A 17,481-nucleotide genomic window follows, 5' to 3' on the forward strand; every position below is an offset into this window, starting at 1 on the left:
TTAAGTACTTTTTAATGACTCAATTTTATCCCTACTACTGGTTTATTACCTATACCTCTGTATCTGATAATTTTAGTGATTGCTTCAGTGTTTCCAATATGCAACTTGAACTTATTATAGTTTACCTTCAAATAATATTATGCCATTTCATATATAGTATAAGACCCTAATAATGTTATTCTTCCATTTCCTTCCTCCTGTCCCTTATGCTATAACCATTATACATTTACTTCTATATATATATATATATATATATATATATATATATATATATTTTAATTTTATTTACTTCAAAATATTTTTTGTTTTTTAGAGACAAGGTCTCACTATGTTGCCCAGGTTGCTCTCAAACTCCTGGCCTCAAGTGATCCTCACACCTCGGCCTTCCAAAGTGTTAGGATTACAGGCATGAGCCACCATGTCCCGCTTACTTCTTCATATATTATAATGCATATCATACCTTGTTATTACATTTGCTTGAAGCCATCATTTACCTTTTAACACGACTAATAAAATGCCTTTTATGTTTTCTTTTATTTATTTTCTTTTTTATTTTCTGGCCTTTTATATTTTCCAACATATTTTTGTTTCTGGTATTTTCATTCCTTGTTTAAATCCTAATTTACTAATCCTTTTACTAATATACTAATACTTTCCTTTAAAAATTTCTTGCAACACAGGTCTGCTTGCAATGAATTCTCTCACCAAAAAATATATCTAGATTGCATGGGGAGTAGTGGTGAAACAGTCCAACAGGTGTATTTTGTAAAAGCTTCCTAGGTGATTCTGATAAATCTTTTCCTGTCAGAGCATGTTAAAGCCTGGGACATTTAAAATATTTTCCCCTATGTTCCTTCCAGATAATGTGAAAGACTTATACTTGGTAATGTCATATGGTGAAATACTATGCAGTTATTAAAGAATGATGTTTCCAGAGAGTATGTAATACACTGGAAAAACTTATGACATGATTATAAAATTTTTATCTGTCTGGAAAGAAATACGCCTACATATTAAAGGTTGCTATCTATGGCTGGGTAGATTTTCTGGCAAATTTCACTTTCTTCCATACTTTATTCTGTAACGTTCAAATTATCTGCAATGAGTGAGAATGTATTAAGAAATTCACAAAATAAAGATATGGGTATTAGGCTGGGCTCACACCTGGCCAACACGGTGAAACCCCACCACTACTAAAAATACAAAAAATGAGCCGGGCATGGTGGTGTATGCCTGTAGTCTCAGCTTCTTGGGAGGTTAAGGCAGGAGAATCACTTGAACCCGGGAGGCAGAGGTTGCAGTGAGCCAAGATTGTACCACTGCACTCCAGCCTGGGCGACAGGGCGAGACTCCGTCTCAAAAAAGAAACAACACACTTTGGGAGGCCGAGGCGGGCGGATCACGAGGTCAGGAGATCGAGACTATCCTGGTTAACATGGTGAAACCCCGTCTCTACTAAAAACACAAAAAATTAGCCAGGCGTGGTGGCGGGCGCCCGTAGTCCCAGCTACTCGGGAGGCTGAGGCAGGAGAATGGCATGAACCCAGGAGGCAGAGCTTCCAGTGAGCCCAGACCGCGCCACTGCACCCCAGCCTGGGCGAGACAGCAAGATTCCATCTCAAAAAAAAAAAAAAAAAAAAAAACAACAACAAAAAAGATCTGAGTATTCCCCAGAAGTAACCCCCCTTTTCATTTTGGTGTGTACTACCTAGACTTTTTCTGCATGCCTTTAAATACACATAGAAACATAACTTTTAAAAAAAATACAAGATGTGATCTAGTGCATATTATCCTGAAACTTGAGTCTTTCACTTAATAGTTATGGCACCACATAGATATTTATCTCCTTTTTCCTACTGTTGCATGGTGTACCCCAAATTGGATATACCATAGTTTAACTATTTTCTTTTTGATGAACATGCAGATCATTTGGATTTTTTGTTACAGATAAAGCCACAGTGAATGGTTTTTTGTTTTGTTTTTGTTTTTTAGAGACAGGGTCTTGCTCTGTCACTCAGATTGGAGTGCAGTGGCGTGATCATAGCTCACTGCAGCCTTGACCTCCTGGGTTCAAGTAATTCTCCCACCTCAACCTCCCAAGTAGCTGACTACAAGCACACACCACTGCACCTGGCTATAATGAATATTCTTATAGATATTTCTTTTCTTCTTCTTCTTTTTGTTTTTTGAGACAGAGTCTTGCACTGTTGCCCAGACTGGAGTGCAGTGGCGCGATCGTGGCTCATTGCAACCTCTGCCTCCCGGTTCACGTGATTCTCCTGCCTTAGCCTCCCGAGTAGCTGGGATTACAGGCGCCCACCACCCCACCTGGCTAATTTTTTGTATTTTTAGTAGAGACGGGGTTTCACCACGTTGGCCAGACTGATCTCGGACTCCTGACCTTGTGATCCGCCCGCCTCGGCCTCTCAAAGTGTTGGGATTCCAGGCATGAGCCACTGCACCCAGCCTCTTATAGATATTTCTTAGGAAATACATGCAAGTGTTTTTCCAAGATTGGTACCAAAACGAAAGAAAAAGGTGATGCACATTGTACATTTTAATAATTGCTGACACACTGCCCTCAAAAAAGGTTGTACTAAGTTACCATATCATTAACAGCACGCTTCCCCACATCCTTGCCAACACTTGATATTACCAATCCTTAAAAATTTTGCAAATTGCCATGATGGGGACACTAAAAGAAAAAAAAAACTTTCTTTTTTTGTGCTCAATTTACACCAGGTGTGGTGGTTCACGCCTGCAATCCTAGCACTTTGGGAGGCTGAAATAGGAGAACTGCTTAAGTCCAGAGAGTTCAGACCAGCCAAGGTAACATAGTGAGACTTCAACTCTACAAAACACTTAAAAATTAGCTGGACATGGTGGTGCACACTTGTGGTCCCAGCTACTTGGCAGGCTTGAGCCCAGAAGTATGAGGGTACAGTGAGCTGTGATTGCATCACTGCACTCCAGCCTGGACAACAGAGTGAGACTCTGTCTCAAAAAGATAATCTTTCAATTTTATGAGAGAAAATATTATATTTTAATCTGCATTTTGCTAGCTGAGTTTCAGCATTTTTTTCATGTTTATTTTTGTTATTTGCATTTACTGCTTTATTTTATTGTTTTTGAGACAGAGTCTCGCTTTGTTGCCCAGGCTGGAGTGCAGTGGTGCAAAATCTCGGCTCACTGCAACTTCCGCCTCCTGGGTTCAAGTGCTTCTCATGCCTCAACCTCCTGGGTAGCTGGGACTATAGGCGCGCACCACCATACTCGGCTAATTTTTGTATTTTTAGTAAAGATGGGGTTTCACCATGTTGGCCAGGCTGGTCTCGAACTCCTGACCTCAAGTGATCCTCCCACTGAGGTCTCCCAAAGTGCTGGGATTACAGGTGTAAGCCACCATGGCATTTACTGCTTTCTAAATTATCTTTTCATATCCTCCTTTTCTATACAGTGGTTTGCCTTTTTCTCAGAGATTTAAGAGGTTTTTTTTTCTCAAAAGCCATATCTTTTGGATATTAATCTTTTGTTATACAGTCTCCAGAGTTTTTTTCTGGCAGCTTGTGTTTTGTTGAATAGATTATCAATTTTGATATTGTCAAATATTTTTCTTTGTGGCTCCTGGATTGTTCTTTGAAGCCCTTTAGTACCTTATGTTCTCCTATATTTAAAAAATTCTTTAGAGATTTTTTTTAAAGTTTAGTTATTCAATCTATGTGGAAATTAATTTTGTGAACAGTCTGAAGTAAACTGACTGCATTTATTTTTCTTTTTTTTTTTTCTTTTTTTGGGACGGAGTCTCGCTCTGTCGCCCAGGCTGGAGTGCAGTGGCCGGATCTCAGCTCACTGCAAGCTCCGCCTCCCGGGTTCATGCCATTCTCCTGCCTCAGCCTCCCGAGTAGCTGGGACTACAGGCGCCCGCCACCTTGCCTGGCTAGTTTTTTGTATTTTTAGTAGAGACGGGGTTTCGCCATGTTAGCCAGGATGGTCTCGATCTCCTGACCTTGTGATCCGCCCGTCTCGGCCTCCCAAAGTGCTGGGATTACAGGCTTGAGCCACGCGCCCGGCCTTATTTTTCAAATGAATAACTAATTGTCCAAGCACTGTTTATTATTTCGCCTTAATGACTTCAAATGCAATTTTCCTTATATATGAACTTCCCATACATATATGAGACTGTTTCTGTACTCTCTTCTTTTCCATTGCCTATGCTTACCTCAATACCATACAGATTTAATTTTGTGGTTTTATAATATACTTTGATATAAGTAAAATCCCATCCCCTTTATTTCATTTATAATATAAAGTTCTTAAAAACTATTCTTCATCGTTTAGCTGCCTGATTTTCACTGCCTACTTCCAGATGACAGGGTTCCAGATGACAAAGAGGTAAAATAAAAATTACCCATAGGCAAGACAAAGGAGCACGGGAAAATGAGGGGAAGGAGACAAAGAAAAAAAGAGAAATACTCTTAAGATGGGACAATTTTTCCCCTACACTTCAAGAAGCAACTTTATGTATTAATATTATGCCACATTCAAAGTAAGGTAGATTTTGTGTGTTCAGGATATTTCAGTCACTGTCTAAATCAAAGGTGTCTCTTTCATTGCTAGCTAGTTACCAATGGCAGAAACCATGTAAACGAAAAATGTGAATGGATGGGAATAGAAAGAAACATGAATCAATCAATGTGAGAACATGAACAAGAACTAGAGAGAACAGAGAAATGGTGAGAGAGAATAACATACTTGTATTCTTGTGGAACCAAATGTCAGGAAGTCAAACCTCTGAGCTTAGTGCATTCATTGTATCCTGGTTTCCTTGTTATCTCTGTTTACAGTCACTTGATGTTTTATACGGAATACAGAGAGGTTGATTCTTTACTCGATAATTGAAACGACAGAGAAAGGAAAAGTACTATTAGGAATTACAGTAACGAGTAACAGAAAACATCATTTACTTGGAGATAGGTTGGTAAGCATTAAAAAGAACTGAGTGAGCCGGGATCAAGCCACTGGACTCCAGCCTGGGTAACAGAATGAGACTCTCTCTCAAAAAAAAAAAAAAAAAAACCTGAACAAAAAAGTGTTAGTAAAATATGCACACTAAACAACATAACTTTTAAATCTAATCATTGTACATAATAAGATTATATTCAACTTAAAATTGTATCTGTTTTCATTGTAAAGCTAACATTACACAAGTGGGAAAAGCTGTCTCCTAGGGAAGTGTGGTTTCAAGTCAACAGTTAATTAAATTACTTACAATGAATTTAGTTGTTCCTGGTTGAAAAGACATGTTGATAGGGCATGGTGATTATCAAGGGACTTGTGTCCAATGCAGTATGGCCAAAGTTTCAGGGCTCAGTAAACAGGAACAGGCAATAATAAAATCCTTTAATAACCACTCACACAAAAATATCCTAATTTTTTTATGGTGCCAAAAGGGAACATTATGATTTACTGATCTTCTTTTAACTTGCCAATTTGTAATTAGCTGCCTTATGTTTAAAATCAGACTATTTTTCCTCCTGAAGCAACAATTGGGCAAGTTTTATTTGACTCAAGAAGTATAATAAAAATGTATTTTACGGCCATTTCTTCCCTTGCTTACAGTAGGTTTACGGTTAGAAATACACTCTTAATTCCATTTACCATAATGAGATTATTTACCATTACCAACAGCAAACGAATGAAAGATACATTTTCTAAAGCAATGGAACACTAATATTTTAGTACTCCAGTTGTTCTTACTGAATTGGCATTTTAAAATGTTCACAACCTGTCAGCTTCATGAAACCTCACAATCATTGGCTTAAAACATTTTTGTAAACTTGAAAGTGTAGCTTGCGATAAACAACAAAAAAAAGAAAGAAAATAGCATTAACCATTTTACGTATCAGATGAATTAACATGAACTGTGCGGCAAGAATTCTGCAGGTGGAGCTCATCCGATAACTGTGCTAAGGAACCTCCCGCCAAGTTCCTCGCTAGCAGCTCGCTCGCAGCGTGGTCCTCGGCCGGGACGCGCGCTTCCGAGCTGGTTCCGCAGCGGGCGCCGAGGAGAGGCGGCCGCGTCCGGACGCTCTGATGCGGCTGCGTACGTTTTCAGCGCTTCCCGCTCTCCACCGGTTGGACCGAGGCTTTTAAACTGCCATCTGCTCCCGAGTCCGGCTTCCTACTCCGTCTGGTGCCCCCTGGTGCTCATGCCCTCCACATCTTGAGTAGTTGCGAGGAGCACAGGGGTCCAGGGAGACAAGGATGCTTTCAAGAAAAACCTTCTATGGCGGCGAGCCGCAGGGATCCACATTTCCCGGGCCCAGAGCCCTGGTAGACATTGCATGTGGACATTGAGGAGCTCTAGAGAAAGAGGGGGTGTTGTTTCACGAAGCCACCCAGCAGAAGAAAGGTGGAAAATAAGTTTCTACCAACTACAAAGGCAGAAGTCAGCCCAGCCCCCCAAGTGTGGTCAAAGACCCATAGATCCGTAGACCTTATCTTTTCTTGAATCCACCGCTCCCCCAACCCCCGCTTTTATTATCTTTCAGGCAAAGCAAAGAGAGTTCACTAGGATCCACCATTTCAGTAAGGCAGCCCTTTTTTGAGAGCCAGAATGTCCGTGTCGGGCAGGAGCTGAGAATGTGGCCTTAATTGTTGAGGGGAGGAGGATGGAAGATAATCCTCCCTGTCTCCTCCTCCAATCCATTTAATCAATATTAATTTCATGCACCATCTTCACAAAGTTTCTTTTCCCCTCCTCCAACTCAGAACTCAGGCTCCGGTTATCCTGCTTTACCCTTCCCCTCCACCCCCACAGCCCTGCAGTCACTCAACACTACTGCGGCTCTCTCCATTAAAGATGAACAACAGATCATTTTTCATTGCATGGCAACCCTAAGAGCTCTCTCGCTTAGCAGAGCATGATGGGAGTCTTTCCATGTCCCCCCCACCTTCCTCTTCTTTTTTTTCCCCTTCCTTCCCTTATTCCACAATTAATCCCTAAATAATGATTTTCCTAAGCTCGCGCGGACTTCAGGATGGGGTTGAGCGACCCGCGATGACGCTCCCATCAGCCTTTCAGAAGGGACGGTTTCTAAAGAAAACTACAACTCCCACGAGGCATCAGGCTACAGCAACCGCGAGGCATCATGGAAGTCGTAGGCACTTTTCTCCTAGGTCCCGTTCATCTCCTCCAGCCCGTAAACTATAAGTCCCAAGGTGCCTCGGGGCTGGCACGCCTGCGCAAAACCCCGGAGCGAGGTGGGGGGTGGGGCTGCCCCGGGCGGCGGGGGGCGGGATCCGAGCGGGCTGTGTGGAGGCTTCAGACTCCCGGCGCCATTTAGCGCAGAGAGTTTCCCGGGCGGACGCGGCTCCTCTCTCGGCCACTCCGCACCCCCGTCTTCGGTGACAGAAGGCGCCTGGTGGGGGTGACTGCTCTTTTCTCTCCCTATTCCCCCTCACCCAGTCCTCTAGGTCTCCTCTCCTCTTGCCTCAGAGAAGCAGCGGAGCTCGGGCCCCGCGGTGAGCGGCCCTCCCCTCCCCACCGTTCCCTCCGCCGTCAGCCCCCGGCACCGGCCCGGGAGGAGACGGGTTTGCCAGGCCTGGGGCGGGCGGGGAGGCCTCGGGGAAGGGGGGGCCCGCTCCTCAGGCGCCGAGGCTCCGAGGCTCCGGCCCTTCGCCTCTGGGCGATGGGCGACCTGTGAGGCCGGTCCCCATCGCTGGGGGCGCGTGTGGGAGGAGGCGGCCGCCGAGTGACCGGAGCCGGGCCGCGGCCTTCCCTCGCTCGCCTCGGCCCCTCCCACTCCCCTGCCCCGGGGCTGCCACCGCCCGGGCGTCGGACCTGGTCCCGTGCTCGCGGCGCCGCCGCCCTCTGGGCCTAGCCCGCCCAGCTCGGCGAGCGGCGGCCGTGGGAGCCGCGTCCGCCGCATCCGCCTCGACTCGGTGCCGGCCCCTGGCCCTCCCCTCATGACTGCGGCGCCTCCGCTGCCACCGCCCGCCCGGCCGCCGCTCGCCGCAGGATGGATGCGGACCGTGCGGCGCTAACCCCCGTGGCTCCGCTCCCGACTCGCCCGCCTTCGAGCCCTCCTCGCGAGCCGCCGCAGTCTCGGTGCCAGCAGCCGCCGCAGCCGGGCCCCGCGGTCCGCCTCTCCCTCGCTGCGGCTGGTGGGTGCTGAGTGAGGCGTCGTCCGGGTCGGCGCGAACCCGCGCGGCCGCGGTGCCCTGCGGACCTCTGCGCGGGCGGCTCGGCCCTTCACGCCCTTTGCATCCACGACTCCGAGCCCGCTCGCCTCTCGCCAGCGAACCGACCATGTCTGGCGGCGCCGCAGAGAAGCAGAGCAGCACTCCCGGTTCCCTGTTCCTCTCGCCGCCGGCTCCTGTCCCCAAGAATGGCTCCAGCTCCGATTCCTCCGTGGGGGAGAAACTGGGGGCCGCGGCCGCCGACGCTGTGACCGGCAGGACTGAGGAGTACCGGCGCCGCCGCCACACTATGGACAAGGACAGCCGCGGGGCGGCCGCGACCACCACCACCACTGAGCACCGCTTCTTCCGCCGGAGTGTCATCTGCGACTCCAACGCCACTGCGCTGGAGCTGCCCGGCCTCCCTCTTGCCCTCCCCCAGCCCAGCATCCCCGCGGTCGCCCCGCAGAGTGCTCCACCGGAGCCCCACCGGGAGGAGACCGTGGCCGCCACCGCCGCTTCTCAGGTAGCCCAGCAGCCTCCAGCCGCTGCCGCCCCTGGGGAACAGGCCGTCGCGGGCCCTGCCCCCTCGACTGTCCCCAGCAGTACCAGCAAAGACCGCGCAGTGTCCCAGCCTAGCCTTGTGGGGAGCAAAGAGGAGCCGCCGCCAGCGAGAAGTGGCAGCGGCGGCGGCAGCGCCAAGGAGCCGCAGGAGGAACGGAGCCAGCAGCAGGATGATATCGAAGAGCTGGAGACCAAGGCCGTGGGAATGTCGAACGATGGCCGCTTTCTCAAGTTTGACATCGAAATCGGCAGAGGCTCCTTTAAGACGGTCTACAAAGGTCTGGACACTGAAACCACTGTGGAAGTCGCCTGGTGTGAACTGCAGGTAAAGCCCCACCTACTTCTTTATTTGAAGGTCCTTTGGATCCTAAATGTGGCTTGGCGAAGCAGTTCACCGTTCACTGGGCATTCTCTAACTGTTGGACTCCGAGTGGGAGGGGAGGCCAACTTTTGAAAGGGGTGGAAATTAGGAGAATTGGAGCATGTGCCTCGGTGTTGGGATAGGATAAGAATTACTGGTAGCCAGAGGGATTTGCTACCGGGCAGGGGTGGTGAAGGTTATCTTAGTATAAACGAATTGTCTCCTGGTTTAGTGTCTGGCAAGAAACTTGGAATGAGTGGGGAAGTTGAAAGTACAGATGCTTCTTCCTCTGTGCGTTTCAGTCTCATCAAAGGCTCTGCAGTGATGAGCTGCCTCTGGGCGTAGAAGCGTGTTTCCATTCCTGAGATCAGGCTGTTCTTTTTAAATGAGAACGACCTTGTACCTCTGGATATATCTTGCTTGATGGTTGCACAGGCATTTAGTATAAAATAAGTATTAAAAAAGACTCTTCTCTGCCCCTTTTGGATGAATGCCTTGACAGTAGTGACGTGCAAATAAATGTTTGATGTTGTTCTACCTAATGATGCTTAAGCCTTGCAGTAGCAGCATTGCTCTGACATTGTTCGTTAAACTAACGTCTTTCAGCCCATTCACTATACAGCGAATAGTACAGGAGCCCATGCAAAATTGTGTAAATGCTTTGAGAGTTGTAATGTCATCATCATTGTTTTAATCTTATAAAATATTTTTAAGCTAAACTTTCCCAAGAGTCCAAAGGAGTCGCAATACTTCCTTTTTTAACCTCTAGTGGTGTAAATAATGGTGTGTCATTCTGGTTGACTAGTACATTCTAGGTTTAAACAGCTGAGTTTGGGCTACTTGTTGCTTAACTAACTGAAGCAGCTTGCTTGAATATTGCCCTGACTGGGCATAGGTGAACATAGGTTATTAGTAGGAGCAGGGTTATAGTGAAGGAAAAAAGTCAGCCACATTATGCATACATAAAAATATGTCATTAGACCAGCCTGATACAGGATATGAAAATAACTGAATGATCTTGGAACTTGTTTTATCCATGAACTAATATGTTAACATGTAACCCTTTGAATGTCAGGTTCCAAATAATTAAGGCCATATCAAATGTGAAATTAACACAGCATGTGGAAATAAACTTAAAAACTAAGAAGTTCTTTACAAACATAGTCATTTCTTAACCTTTACAGTTAATGATGTAGAACTTCTAAGGTAGTGTGAAATTAAAACTACTCATTAATTTTATAGTATTTTAGAATTGGAAAGGTGACAGATCTTAAAAAAAAAAAAAACCTCGTCAAACGAAAACTATTCATTTTGGTCAGTCATACTCAAAAAACGTAGTCTGGGCCAGGCACGGTGGCTCACGCCTGTAATCCCAGCACTTTGGGAAGCCAAGGCGGGTGGATCATGGGGTCAGGAGTTTGAGACCAGCCTGACCAACATAGCGAAACCCCGACTCTACTAAAAATATAAAAATTAGTCGGGTATGGTGGCGGGCGCCTGTAATCCCAACTACTCGGGAGGCTGAGGCAGGATAATAGCTTGAACCCGAGAGGCAGAGGTTGCAGTGAGCGGAGATCACACCATTGCACTGCAGCGTGGTGACAGAGCGAGAGACTCCGTCTCAAAAACAAAAACAACTTATGTCTGATTCCTTTTGGTTTACAGGCAGAAATTTACAGAATTTACATTTCTTTCTTGTACTTTCGACGCCTATTGCTACTGATGCTGGAATTTTATTCTTCCATTATAGTTTTATATTTGAATAGGTGCTTTTTAACAATTTTTTTTTCCTTAACCGGTTGCCTTACTTTTTTGAGACTGGACCCAATTACTTGTTGAGCACTTTATGAATTAATTTTGTTAGTTTTAATTATTTCACTTCTGAGACTTTTCAGAATGTGATGTGTGTTTTCCCTTTATCACCTGGAATTTTCTGATACTTTATTATCTTGGAACTGATAATACAGTGAAAAAAAACTTAATTTGTCTAATATCACGATACAAAGTTTGTCTAAGCTTCTCAGGTTTTCTTAGAACTGGTAACTTTTTGGATTTTTAATTATCTAGGCATGGACATGACCAAACTAAAGAAAATCTTACATTGCATATTATTTTTGAGTCATTTCCGGATTTGGCTGCAGAACTAGATGAATCCTTGCTTATTAAGTGGTACCTGGTTTAGAAACTTCCATGTCATTTGTCTGTGCTTCTATAATTTTTTGTTTTGATTTTGAAAAGATTATCCTATCTGAAAAATCCTTTATAGCAGTAGTATTTTTGGTTTTTTGACCAGGACAGTTGCACTGTATGCCTAATAAAGTATTCACTGGGTCAGTGTTTGAACTTTTATCTTTGGAGCCAAATTAAAGGACAAGCCCAAGGGATTACTAAAGCATTGGGAAGATAGAAACTTTTTCGCTAAATGTATCCTTTTAATATACACGTATTTCTGAAGCAAGACAGGAGAATATTGTGTTAAGTTGTTGAGTTAAAAATCTTGTGTATTAAAACTGGAAGAAATCTTAGGTTATCCTGCCCAGCTATTTATTTGGCAAATAAAAAAAGTGAAATCATAGAGCAGGTAAATAACTTGATTAGGTAGATGAAGAACAAAAGCTAGTTAGGATCTAATAATTTGGGAGATGACAAAGTATTTGTAGTCCAGTAGATGGCTAATAAGTAATTTCAAATGAAGCCATATTGTTTTGGTGTGGAAGTGGCTGTTGGAGATCCAGAGGAACCTGGTCCTACTAGGGCAAATTTCAGGCTTCTGTTTTGGGTATTGATTTTCATCACTTCAAATTGAGATATAAATAGACTTTCGTGGATGGGTGAAGGTGGTATACAAATCAAGCTGTTTTCTGCCAAGCTTATTTTTTAAAGAGTCATGTTATGCTATGCATTGCTCTTTAGTAAAACAAGCATCAATTCTTTTTTTTTTTTTTTTTCAAAAAAAAAAAAAAGGAGATGGAGTCTTGCTCTATCTCCAGGCTAGAGTGCAGTGGCTCAATCTCAGCTCACTGCAACCTCCACCTCCTGGGTTCAAGCAATTCTCCTGCCTCAGCCTCCCAAGTAGCTGGGAATACAGGCGCCCACCACACCCAGCTAATTACAAGCATCAATTCTTAGTAAATAATACGTAGGTAATATTTTGACACCACAGGATCTTCAGTAATTACTGAGTTGTTTAAGATGCAGATTTCTTTACCTGGTTTTATTAGACAAGTAGTGCACCTTAATTTTAATATTTGATTGTCTTGGTCAGAAAATACTACTGTTGGGCTGTGTCTGCAGAGTTTACATTGCTTTTCTAGAAAGGGATCTTGTTTTTCAAAAAAGCACAATTTCCTTTAAGAAAGCCTTGATGCAGCCGGATGTGGTGGCTCATGCCTGTAATCCCAGCACTTTGGGAGGCCAAGGTGGGCGAATCACATGGTCAGGAGTTCGAGACCAGCCTGGCTAACATGGTGAAACCCCATCTCTACTAAAAATACAAAAATTAGCTGGGCGTGCTCCATGCGCCTGTAATCCCAGCTACTCGGAAGGCTGAGGCAGGAGAATCGTTTGAACCCGGGAGGCGGAGGTTGAAGTGAGACGAGATCGCGCCATTGCACTCCAACCTGGGCGAAAGGGCGAGACTCCGTTTCAAAAAAAAAAAAATAAAACATTGATGCACAGATTTAAGAATGATTTATTTTAAGCACCTTCCCCCCAAGTTGCCTTTGAAGAGTTCGTATGATGCATTATATGTTGATGAGATTGTTTACACATCTACCTGAAAAGAGATCAAATCATATTTTTGTCGAAGCTCCAATATACTTAATTGCTTACTTTTCTCTTTTATTAAGACTATATGTCATGAGTATATGACATTAATATTTTGTGAAAAGTTTAGCAGTGTTACAGAAATGGGATGCGGTTCTGTGATTAAGAAACCATAATTTATTTCTTTGCTGTAGTTCTTAAAATATCTCATTGAACTGAATCTCTCTATTTGAATGTTGGTGATTTTTTCCCTCTTTTTAAATTTGTACCACATTCCTTATTTTTAGGATGAGAATCAGCGTAACTTTCCATCTCAGGGAATAGTTTTTGGAGTTTGTTCTTAAATCCTCAAAGTCAGCGATTAGGAGTATTGGCAAAATTTTTTCTCTTACCTTTTTTCTGACCCGTGGTAACACAGTCTGAGAAGTAATCTAAAAACCTGGAAAGAGGTTGTTTTTGTGTAAAACAAACTAGGAATCTATTGTTGCTTGGTGACGGTTCATTTCTTGACATTCAAATTCATTTAAAATTCATCTTATTCCACCAGCAGCTTATCAAAGAAATTCAAAAAATAAAAAATATATGTATATAAATATAAATAAAATTCATCTTAGTTCAATTAAAACTGGGCTCTCATTTTCAGAAATCATCCTAAACCTGTTATTTGGTTTTTCTGGTAGTTTTTACACTTTTTTAGATTTTTCTTTTTTTTTTTTTTTTTTTTTTGAGACGGAGTCTCGCTCTGTTGACCAGGCTGGAGTGAAGTGGCCGGATCTCAGCTCACTGCAAGCTCCGCCTCCCGGGTTTATGCCATTCTCCTGCCTCAGCCTCCCGAGTAGCTGGGACTACAGGCGCCTGCCACCTCGCCCGGCTAATTTTTTGTATTTTTTAGTAGAGACGGGGTTTCACCGTGTTAGCCAGGATGGTCTCGATCTCCTGACCTCGTGATCCGCCCGTCTCGGCCTCCCAAAGTGCTGGGATTACAGGCTTGAGCCACCGCGCCCGGCCCACTTTTTTAGATAAAGCTGTAAAAGCAGCAAGAGTAGCTATACTCAATTATCATTTCTGAAAATATTTAGCATACTATGAAATAATTCATAATTACAATTAGTACACTTTTGCTATACCAATTCTTTAAATTATGTTGATAATTTAAATTATATATTTAGTAACTTGCATTTTATTTGAGTTTTTGTTTTGTTTGTTTGCTTTTTGAGACAGAGTCTCACTCTGATGCCCAGGCTGGAGTACAGTGGCTCGACCTCGGCTCACTGCAACCTCCACCTCCCGGGTTCAAGCGATTCCCCTGCCTCAGCCTCCTGAATAGCTAGGATTACAGGTGCCCGCCACCACACCTGGCTAATTTTTGTATTTTTAGTGTAGACGGGGTTTCACCATGTTGGCCCGGCTGGTCTTGAACACCTGACCTCGTGATCTGCCTGCCTTGGCCTCCCAAAGCGCTGGGATTACAGGCTTGAGCCACCATGCCCAGACGTTTTGTTTTGTTTTAAAACCTGGTCTGCAGGAATAGGTGAGACTTAGCATGACCTCAGTTTATGTTTGAAGAGGCCATTTTTCTGCCTTGAAACATAGTAGTTAAGAACTAGATTGCCTGGATTCAATAAGCAAGTCTTGTGCTACAGTTTCCTGTCTGTAAAATGGGTGTAAAAAAGAGCACCCACTTTATAGAGTTGTGCTGATTAAATGAATGAACCTATATAAAACATGTAGGACAGGGCCTGCCACATAAATGTTAACTATGATGATGCAGCATCTTTTTTAGGATGTCCTTTTGAGGGAATCTGTGAAGATTTTGTTTGTTTATATTTATGCTTGAAAAATCATATAGCAAAACTTAACTACTATTCTTGGAGGAGGAGGAAAGCAGGTATTGACCTTTATGTACTGGTGCTTTTAAATTCCTTAGCTTTACCTGGCCTTTGCCTAATATTCTAATTCTGTGACCCATCACCCAAATGCCGACGTTTCTGAACTGCTTATTTTCAGAATCTGCTAAGTTCCTTGTCTCATCTACTTTGCATGAATCTGGAAAGCAGATTTTCTTTTGGTGGATCTCATATATAATTCTTACAGTGTTTATTTATCATATTGAAATTGTTTATATACTTTGTCTAATCCATTAGTCTTCAGAAAGTTCACTATGGTGTAGTAGAATACTATACACTGAAAAGGAGCACCAAGGCAGAACCCTTGAGTTCTAGATTACCCAATTTTCTGACCTTGAGTAAGGAACTTAATCTGTAATGCTCATTTATTAGCAATATGTCTTACTGATTTAGGATTGTTGAAGATCAACTGAAATACTATGTGAAAGTACTTTGAAAAATGTTAAGTGTTATATAAAATATAACAAAGGATACTTAAATATTCATTTAGAAGGCTATAAGTTATCACCTGTTACAAATGGAATATATTAAAGTTAGTTGGATTTGGGGAGCTTTTTGCTTTGTCAACTTAATTTCTCAAATCTTAAAAGGGGAGCTTTTCAGTTTGAAGAGAAATTGTCAGAAGCTCTTAATATTTTGTTTGGAAGAGGATTATGCCTTTGACAGGTAGCAGACTTAATTTTATATGTAGTTTTTTTTTTTTTTTTGAGACGGAGTCTTGCTCTGTCGCCCAGGCTGGAGTGCAGTGGCCGGATCTCAGCTCACTGCAAGCTCCGTCTCCCAGGTTTACGGCCATTCTCCTGCCTCAGCCTCCAGAGTAGCTGGGACTACAGGCGGCCACCACCTCTCCCGGCTAGTTTTTTTTTTTTTTTTGTATTTTTAGTAGAGACGGGGTTTCACCATGTTAGCCAGGATGGTCTCGATCTCCTGACCTCGTGATCCGCCCGTCTCGGCCTCCCAAAGTGCTGGGATTACAGGCTTGAGCCACCGCGCCTGGCCATGTAGGTTTTGTTTTGTTGTTGTTGTTGTTGTTTTGATGGGGTCTCGCTCTGTCGCCCAGGCTGGAGTACAATGGCGTGATCTTGGGATCCTGGCTCACTGAAACCTCCACCTCCTGCATTCAAGCGATTCTCCTGCCTCAGCCTCCAGTGTAGCTGGGATTGCAGGCACCCACCACCACACCTGGCTAATTTTTTATTTATTTATTTATTTATTTATTTTTTGTATTTTTATAGAGACAGTTTCACCGTGTTGGACAGGCTGGTCTCAAACTCCTGACCTCAGGTGATTCTCCTGCCTTGGCCTCTCAAAGTGCTGGGATTACAGGCGTGACCCACCGTTCCTGGCCTATATGTAGTTTTTAAAAGATTGGTTACTTGTACTTTTTACATAAGAGGAAAAGCATCAGTAAGCTGTGGTTTTGTGACCAACTTAATTGATCATATAATATCTCCACCTTCATTTATATTAATTTAGATTTTTCAGGTGGGGTTTCATAAATCATTTACTTTTTAGTGTTGTGACTTGAATCTTGGCCTTGCCAAATTACCATATTAAATACATTATGCTAAATGAATGTGTTGAATGATTTTTTAGAAGAGAGTCCTCAGATAAGCTATTAGTCATTACAAGCAAATAATTTTCTCAGGAATGTAAGAATTCTTAAGAAATTTAACAGTTTGAATTTAGGAGTGTTTGGAAATTTGCTTGTTAAAATCATCATACTCAGGTTAGTTAAGAAAAAGCATACTGTCTTTCCTGTAGATACCTTTTGTGCAACTGAGGTTCACCTTCTCAGAGACAATATTATTTTTGTCAGTATATATGTGATAGATGGTCTAGTTAATCAAACACACACTAATGTATAAACCAAACAGTGAGAGATGAAATTAATTAGTGAATCAAATTATTAATGTGCACATTCTCTATTACTAGATAGAGATTAACAGATTTCTTGGGATAAGAGCATTTTCATGGCTGAGAGTTTTGAGCTATATAACCTGATATATCTATCTTTATGTGGGTAATCTCCTTACATGGACTGGTAGATTATTGTGGATTAAGGTAAACTGGGAGATGCAACAGATTTATCTCTTTAACATGCTAAAGAGTTACTAGGTATCACTGTCGTATTAAAATGTTCTTTGAACTCTTTATACTGCTCCTCTCACACACAGTCATCATCCCTCAGTATACACAGGAGATTGGTTCCAGACAGCCCCCACCATAGGATACCAAAATTCACGAATGCACAAGTCTCTTAAATAAAATGGTGTATTTTCATATAACTTACAGTAGTACATCCTCCTGTATAGTTTATTTTTTTAATTTAATTTTTTTTTTTTTTGAGACTGAGTCTTGCCCTGTCGCCCAGGCTGGAGTGCAGTGGCACAATCTCAGCTCACTGCTACCTCTGTCTCCTGGGTTCAAGCGATTGTCATGCCTCAGCCTCCTGAGTAGCTGGGATTACAGGCACATGCCACCATGCCTGGCTAATTTTTGTATTTTTAGTAGAGATGGGGGTTTCACCGTGTTGGCCAGGCTGGTTTTGAACTCCTGACCTCAAGTGATCCGTCTGCCTCTGCCTCCCAAAACGCTGAGATTACAGGTGTGGCTCCTCATGTATAGTTTAAATCATCGCTAAATTACTTGTAATGCCTAATACAATGTAAGTGCTATGTAAATAGTTTTTATACTGTAGTG

The 17,481-nt window shown here is 43.1% G+C and overlaps 1 protein-coding gene across 9 annotated transcripts in view; it reads left to right on the forward strand.

Annotated features, from left to right (window-relative positions):
* Positions 1–7,326: 7,326 nt before the first annotated feature.
* WNK1 (WNK lysine deficient protein kinase 1) overlaps positions 7,327–17,481 on the forward strand; it is a 160,921-nt gene continuing 150,766 nt past the window's right edge. For 8 of the 9 annotated variants that reach the window (XM_030938656.1, XM_010363550.2, XM_030938653.1 and 5 more), the window contains exon 1: positions 7,671–9,070. In XM_030938656.1, coding sequence (XP_030794516.1) covers positions 8,312–9,070 — 759 coding nt within the window. In that variant the 5' untranslated portion in view covers positions 7,671–8,311. Of the gene's footprint in view, positions 9,071–17,481 lie in introns of all 9 variants that reach the window. The other variant, XM_010363546.2, reaches the window with a different exon arrangement.

The sequence above is a fragment of the Rhinopithecus roxellana genome, chromosome 10 (assembly GCF_007565055.1).
Source record: "Rhinopithecus roxellana isolate Shanxi Qingling chromosome 10, ASM756505v1, whole genome shotgun sequence".
NCBI classification, from domain to species: domain Eukaryota; kingdom Metazoa; phylum Chordata; class Mammalia; order Primates; family Cercopithecidae; genus Rhinopithecus; species Rhinopithecus roxellana.